At 35.9% G+C, this 7,081-nt stretch overlaps 1 protein-coding gene across 1 annotated transcript; it reads right to left on the reverse strand.

Annotated features, from left to right (window-relative positions):
* Nucleotides 1–5,231: 5,231 nt before the first annotated feature.
* On the reverse strand, nt 5,232–6,265 carry LOC149171011 (uncharacterized). The gene has a single exon (XM_089427409.1). It carries the CDS (start codon nt 6,131–6,133, stop codon nt 5,378–5,380), a length of 756 nt encoding a protein of 251 aa, XP_089283535.1. The 5' UTR covers nt 6,134–6,265; the 3' UTR covers nt 5,232–5,377.
* Between the last annotated feature and the right edge of the window lie 816 nt (nt 6,266–7,081).

Raw genomic sequence — 7,081 nt, forward strand, 5'->3', positions numbered from 1 at the left:
CAGCAATCAAAATCCAAGTCAAGGCCCAAGCTAAAATCAAGCACAAGGTTAGAAGTATGATAAATCTCAAGTTCAATTTCATTACTGTAAGAAGTATTGTCATTATGCAAATGAATGTAGAAAGAAGCAATATGACATTAGTAACAAACCAAGTGTAAATTTCACAAAAGAATATCAGAACCATGATAGTATGTTTTTAGCTTGTAATCTAGCACAAGAAAAACAAAGTGATATATGGTATCTAGATTTAGGGTGTAGGAACCACATGTTAGGGAACATAGAAATGTTTCCAAATCTAGATGAAAGTGTGAAACTTGAAATGGAATTAGGGACTAATAGAAAATTCTCTCTTATGGGAAAAGGAAGAGTTAATATCCTAACAAAGAAGGGGGAGAAAAAGTAGATCTCAAATGTTTACTTTTTCCCTGACCTGAAGTATAACCTCATAAGGATTGGACATCTCATGCAAAAGGGCTACAATGTCTTCTTCAAAAATGATGTGTGCACAATTTTGGATAGGCCTCTAAGTAGATAGTTGATTGCAAAGGTTCAGATGACAAACAATACAATGTTTCCCCTAAACATAAGATCATATTTTAAAGAAGAAGATGCACAAGCACAATTATCAATGAACTGACAAGAGGATGGAAGAAAAGATGCAGTTGTCATACAAGTAACCTATCAAATAGAGGTCAAAGATGAAAATTGGTTATGGAATTTGAGATTTGGACATCTCAACTTTGGAGGTTTGAATTTGCTGAATAGGAAAGGCATGGTGAAGGGATTACAACTCATAGAAAAACCGGACAACCTATGTGAAGTATGTATCTTGGGAAAGCAACACAAAGAGACATTTCCAGCAGGAAAGTCAGTAAGGGTAAAGGCACCTTTGGAGATTGTCCAATCAGATTTATGTGGACCAATGTAGACACCATCAATTGTTGGCAACCACTATCTATTGACCTTCATAGATGACTACACAAGGAATACATGGGTCTATCTCCTAAAACATAAAAGTGAAATGTTTGAGCGCTTTCGCCAATACAAGGCTCTTGTTGAGAAGTAAAGTGGACACTACATCAAAGTCCTCGGGACTGACAAAGGTGGCGAATACATCTCAAATGACTTCAATTTTGCAAGGAGCATGGAATTCACAAGCAATTTACAACAAGATATACACCTTAGAAAAATGGTGTGGCGGAAAGGAAGAATAGGACCATTATGGAAATGGCAAGGAGTATGTTGAAGGTAAAGAATTTGCCAAATGATTATTGGGCTAAAGTTGTCGCATGTGTAGTATATATCTTGAATATATATCTAACCAAAAGCGTCCAGAATGTAGTCCCTGAGGAGGCATGGAGTGGAAGAAAGCATAGTGTCACTAACATGAGAGTCTTTGGATGTGTGGCATATGCACATGTCCTAGACGAGGTGAGGAAGAAGCTGGAAAGGAAGGGGGAGAAATGCATATTTGTTGGATATAGTGATGAATCCAAAGCATACAAGCTCTACAATCCATCAACTAAGAAGGTCATAATCAACAACGATGTGATGTTCATAGAAGAATAAGCATGGGATGGAAGTTTAGAGACAACAGTCAATGTGAAAGCATGTATACCACATGAGGACAAAGAGGAATTGACATCAACAAGAAATTCCTCGATAGTAACTCCCTCTACTCCTGTTAAAGCGCAACAAAGTAGGCAACAAGGAAAACCATCAACAAATAATAGGACATCGTCACATAGTCAAGCAAGTGCTTCTACAAGCACGATGCAAAGTGCAACAACAAGTGATATGTCAAGCCCATCTTCAACAAGCACAAGAAGACCAAAATTCAGAAATTTAAATGAAATTTATGAGCAAGATGAAGTTGATAGTAGCGCTGGTCTGAATTCCTTATTTGCATTATTTTTTCATGTAGATGACCCAATCCATTTTGAAGATGCAGTCAAAGAAGAAAAATGGGTTGCGGCAATGGAGGAAGAAATAGAAGCAATAGAAAATAATGACACATGGGAGTTAGTGAACCTTCCGCAAGGAAAATAAGTCATTGGAGTGAAGTGGGTCTATAAGACCAAGAGCAATGTTGACGGTAAGATTGAAAGGCACAAAGCAAGGCTAGTTGTCAAAGGATACAAGCAATGACATGGAAGGGATTATGTGGAGATGTTCACGGCAGTCACGAGGATGGAGACAATGCATACAATTGTGGCGATTGTCGTGCAACATAAATGGAAAGTGTATCAAATGGACGTAAAATCAACGTTCTTGAATGGAGTGCTAAAATAGGAAGTGTATGTTGCGCAACCACCTAGTTATGAGGTAGAAGGCAAGGAAGACAAAGTGTATCGGTTGAGGAAAGCTCTTTATCGGTTGAAGCAAACACCGCGTGCATGGTACAACAGGATATGTGCCTATTTTTTGCACAATGGTTTTGACAAATGTGACGAAGATCCTACCCTCTACATCAAAGAGAGCGATGGTAAGATTCTTATTGTCATCTTATATGTAGATGATTTGATTTTTCCTGGCAGCTATGATTTCCTCATCCCTGATTTCAAACAAGTCATGAAGAATGAATTTGAAATAACTGACTTGGGGTTGTTGAGATATTTTTTAGGCATAGAAGTGAAACAAACAGAAAATAGCATTTTTATTTCTCAAGCAAAGTATGTGGCAGACATTTTGGAGAGGCCTAATATGGAAAAAAACAATCTGCACCAACTCCAACGATCATGGGGTTGAAGTTGAGCAAAGAAGATTACAACAGCAAGGTCAATCTGACATTATACAAAAGTATGATAGGCAGCTTGATGTATTTGACCGCTACTAGGCCGGATATAATGTATGCAGTGAGTCTGGTGTCGAGGCTCATGGATACACCCAAGGAAACACATTGGCGAGTAGTGAAAAGGATTCTAAGGTATTTCAATGGGACAAAAGAATATTGTGTTTTGTATGTCTCAACAGATGATTTCAGGCTAGTTGGTTACACTAAGAGTGATTTGGCAGGAAGTGTTGATGACAAAAAGAGCACGTTGGGATATGTTTTTCGTTTGGGTTCTGGAGCCGTTTCATGGGCCTCCAAGAAGCAACCGATAGTTTCATTGTCAACAACAAAAGTTGAATATGTCACTGCAACAACAGCAACATGTCAAGCAGTTTGGATGAGAAGGATGTTGAGGGATCTTTGTCACGACCAAGGGGGAACGACAATTATTTTCTTCGACAACACCTTAACAATTGCATTATCAAAGAATTTCGCTTTTCGCAAGAGGACCAAGCATATTTATGTTAAATATCATTTTATCAGAGAGTTGATTAACAATGATGAAATTGTGTTGCAACACTGTAGGTCACAGGAACAATTTGCTGATATTTTCACAAAGCCATTGGCACGTGAAAGTTTTGTTTATCTCAGAGACTGTTTGGGAATTGTCAATAGCGGCAGTTGTCATTAAGGGGGAGTGTTGGAAATAATAATCCCAACCACTATCTTAAAAACACTGACAAACACCATGCTTGCCTAGTCAACTACTGTAGGGTTGCGCTTTTATTTGTAGGTGGAAGGACTAAAGTCAGAGCAGAAGTACAATGCTGACCATTCCACAACACAACAGAGAGTTTAAGGCATTTAATGAATTTTGGTAAATACGTATGGGCAAACATTAACTTTGTGATTGTTGCTCACACTCCACAACACCTGCAAGTTCAGAAAACCATTTATTATGTAAAATCGCCCATATTGTATATTAATGTTTTCTCTGTCATGTATTAATGTAAAATTTGTATGTTGAGATAAATATGAATGTAAAAGTCATTTGCAAGTCAGAGAGCAAGAGAGACTGAAAGTCTATGAGATAGTGAGGAGAAAATCATAGAGGAAATATTGGTAGGCGCGTGAAACCAGTTTTACGGAGCCTTACAAACATTCACTCCTCAACCCTAGTGATTTGTAAATTAGTAAGTCTTTTCCATTTGTGTTTTTGTGTTTATCATGCGAATGTATTTCCTATGTTTTGAAATATAGTACAAAGTATGTTATGTTGCGATGTAGTGTTAAACCTTCATGAGTAAATTTACCGCAACCTTTTTGTTTTTACTCTATTTTTCCGTGAGTTATTTCCTATGTATTATTTAATACAAAGTATGTTATGTTGCAAATTTACCGCAACCTTTTTATTTTTACTCTATTTTTCTGTGAGTTATTTCCTGTGTATTATTTAAGCCTCTGTGTAATTGCGATATCCTTGCGTCAACATAAAACTTACGTTGCTGCAACTGAATTCGTAGCTAAATTCCTCTCCTTTACCCCTACGAATTTTTTCCCAACAATGATAACTAGTGATTTAGTGTGAGAAGCAATAGGCCAAGTCCTGTACTCTATATTATAGAATATAAGTTCATTTCAGGGATTTCGAATCACGTACTGGATAATTGTGAAGGAATAAACCAAGCATTCTGAATTTTTAAATCATTTTTAAAATTATTATATTATAAAAATAATAAATAGAAATATTTTTAAACAACATTCTGAATTTTTAAATTACTATATTATAAAAATAATAAAAATATGTGTAATATATTATAGTTTGAAATATAAAAATATGTTTAATATATTATAGTTTGTAATGTTAATTATTATTTTTTTCACAAATATAAATATGGTTAATAAAATTATCTCATAATTATTTTATTTTTTTAATTTTTGTATAATTTAACTGTCAAATCAATAATGAAGACAATTATTTTTTATTACTATCTGTGAATGTAGACCGCAGATTGACTATCATCTTTATTTAAGGAAAATCAGATCACCTCTACTAACCTTGTACGTAAGGTTGTAAAGTTGTTGGTTCTTAATGGAGAGACATTATGTGGGGCCAAATACTTTTAGGTTTTGGGCCATTAAGCAGTTTCTTGTAGCACAGAAAAAAACAAAACTTTTAACCAAACAAAACAATTAATTATATTAAAATGACAATTATATTATTGCAATTTTAAATTATTAACATGGTTGATGAAAAATCAATTTATTTGTTTCTAAATATAATTTTATTTTTTTTATAAAATTGTTAAAATGAAGTAAAAATAACTGAACCAAAAATACAACTAAATGCTTAATAAGTATGGGATTTAATTCATTTTGACAAAATGTTCACCCATCAAAGTTTGCAAAGATATATAAATGGTTAAATAACATAAAATAAATTTAGAACTTCAGGTAGAGATAAAAGAACGCTCGAGAAAGATGACCTCCCAGTCGGCATTCGACTTTAAATCTATATTTTGAGTGCTGTGTTACACGATACGTCCTCACAGCTATTATAGTTCGAAGAAAATAACTCTGAATAAAGCTTCAACTGTATCATGTTTAAGGCAAATTTTCTCCATGATATGTAATCACAGGGCTTCCTTCACAGTGGAACTCACAGCTGTTTGGATTTGTCTGATTAAAATCATTCCAAATGTCACGAAACTCCACTCCACTATTTCCAAATTCTTCTTGACCCGGCCGTTCAAAACCATTTTGAAATACAGTAGTTTCATTCAGCTGCCAAATATCATCCTCCCACAGAGACCCATAGGAATCAGCGGGAGTCTCAGCATAACCATACACGGTATCCGAATACATATTGGCTGTTGAATCGCCATCGAAAAGGTTCAAGGTGACGCCAAGTTGGCCAGCGGTATTGTACAAAAAGAAACCGAGCTCTGCCACAACATCCACATAATATGTGAAATTTACTTCTGAATGCATGTCTCCCAGTCTATTAGAAACCGAGATCGCTTCAGAATAACTGTCACTTAATTCACCGTGTTGCATTGAACCCAACTCAGCACCGCCCTTCTCATCAATCACAGCGACTCGCCCGATCAATTCGCGTTCATCTTCAGCAAATTTCATAACCCCGATCAATCCGCGTTCATCCTCCTGTACCTGCATCACAGCATGAGTTTCTTTAGAATCAGCATCCATATTATCGATCTTCTCCAGCAAGGCCATGAGATAACTATCATGCACCGACCGTATACTTCGGATTTTTTTGGCATCTGGAAAAGCTAGTCCACCATTCCAATACTCATTTCTTGCTCTCTTATTATGACAAACTTGTGAAGAGGCAGCCATCACTGCAAAGAAAAGCACTGATTAAAACACAACAGAGTGACCTGCGCATTGATTGATGAGAATATTTAGAGGTGGATGCCCGTTGATTGATAACAATATATTCAGATTACACATGAGGTGAAAGCTCCGTAACAAACCCGATTGTTTTTTTGTTTAAATGTTTTTTCCTTCCCTTCGTTCAATAAAAAAGGTTTCGTAGGACTTACGTAAAGACACTTCGCAGTCTAAATCACCAACCCGAGGTAGGCAGCCAAGTTACCCGAAAAACTTTATTATTGAGCCTCAGTCGCTTTGATGCGACTCAAGTTACAAGTGTTTCCTATCCAAAGTATATAACCTCTTTATTGTTGTACAAGATTTGATCATCCAAAGATCTAAATTACCTTTCCTATAAACGATAAGAGATCTTAACCTCAAGGAACATAATAAACACACAGATAGGCTTCTATAACTTCATGGATTGGATTTATTTTTAAATAAAAAAAACAGCCGTTTACATATGACATAAAATTCATTTATTACTATTTCTATCATTGTCACTAAAATACTAAAGAAGAAAATAAGCTTTTATATATGTTTCTATAGTCTTTATAAAATTGAGTATGAAAATAACTAGCACTCAGTAAATGAGTGCTTAGCTTTACTGGTAGGGATGGTGTTTGCCATCCCATTCATGTGGGTTCAAGTCCTCGAAGATGTAGCTCATCATAGTAAGGCTAGAGGGATAGGCGTCCAGTTGGAGTTTGGGATCCCGTCTTCAGGCCCTGTGGTCTTCGAGTGTCTCAGTCCTAGGTATGATATACGCGGCTTACGGTTTGTTGCATATATCTAGGGAGGTGCTAGTTCCCTATGAAAATTTTAGGCTTTTAAGAAAATAACCAACACCAAAATTTTATGGCCAAAAATAAACAAGGGAAACATGTAGGGCAACATCTTCATGTGGAAAAC

Source organism: Pinus tabuliformis, chromosome 4_2 (assembly GCF_031772625.1).
Source record: "Pinus tabuliformis cultivar Carrire ecotype Pingquan chromosome 4_2, CPIR1, whole genome shotgun sequence".
Lineage (NCBI taxonomy): Eukaryota > Viridiplantae > Streptophyta > Pinopsida > Pinales > Pinaceae > Pinus > Pinus tabuliformis.

Coding starts and splice junctions, on each gene's coding strand:
- LOC149171011 (XM_089427409.1), bottom strand. CDS start 6,133: ATGGCTGCCTCTTCACAAGTTTGTCATAATAAGAGAGCAAGAAATGAG.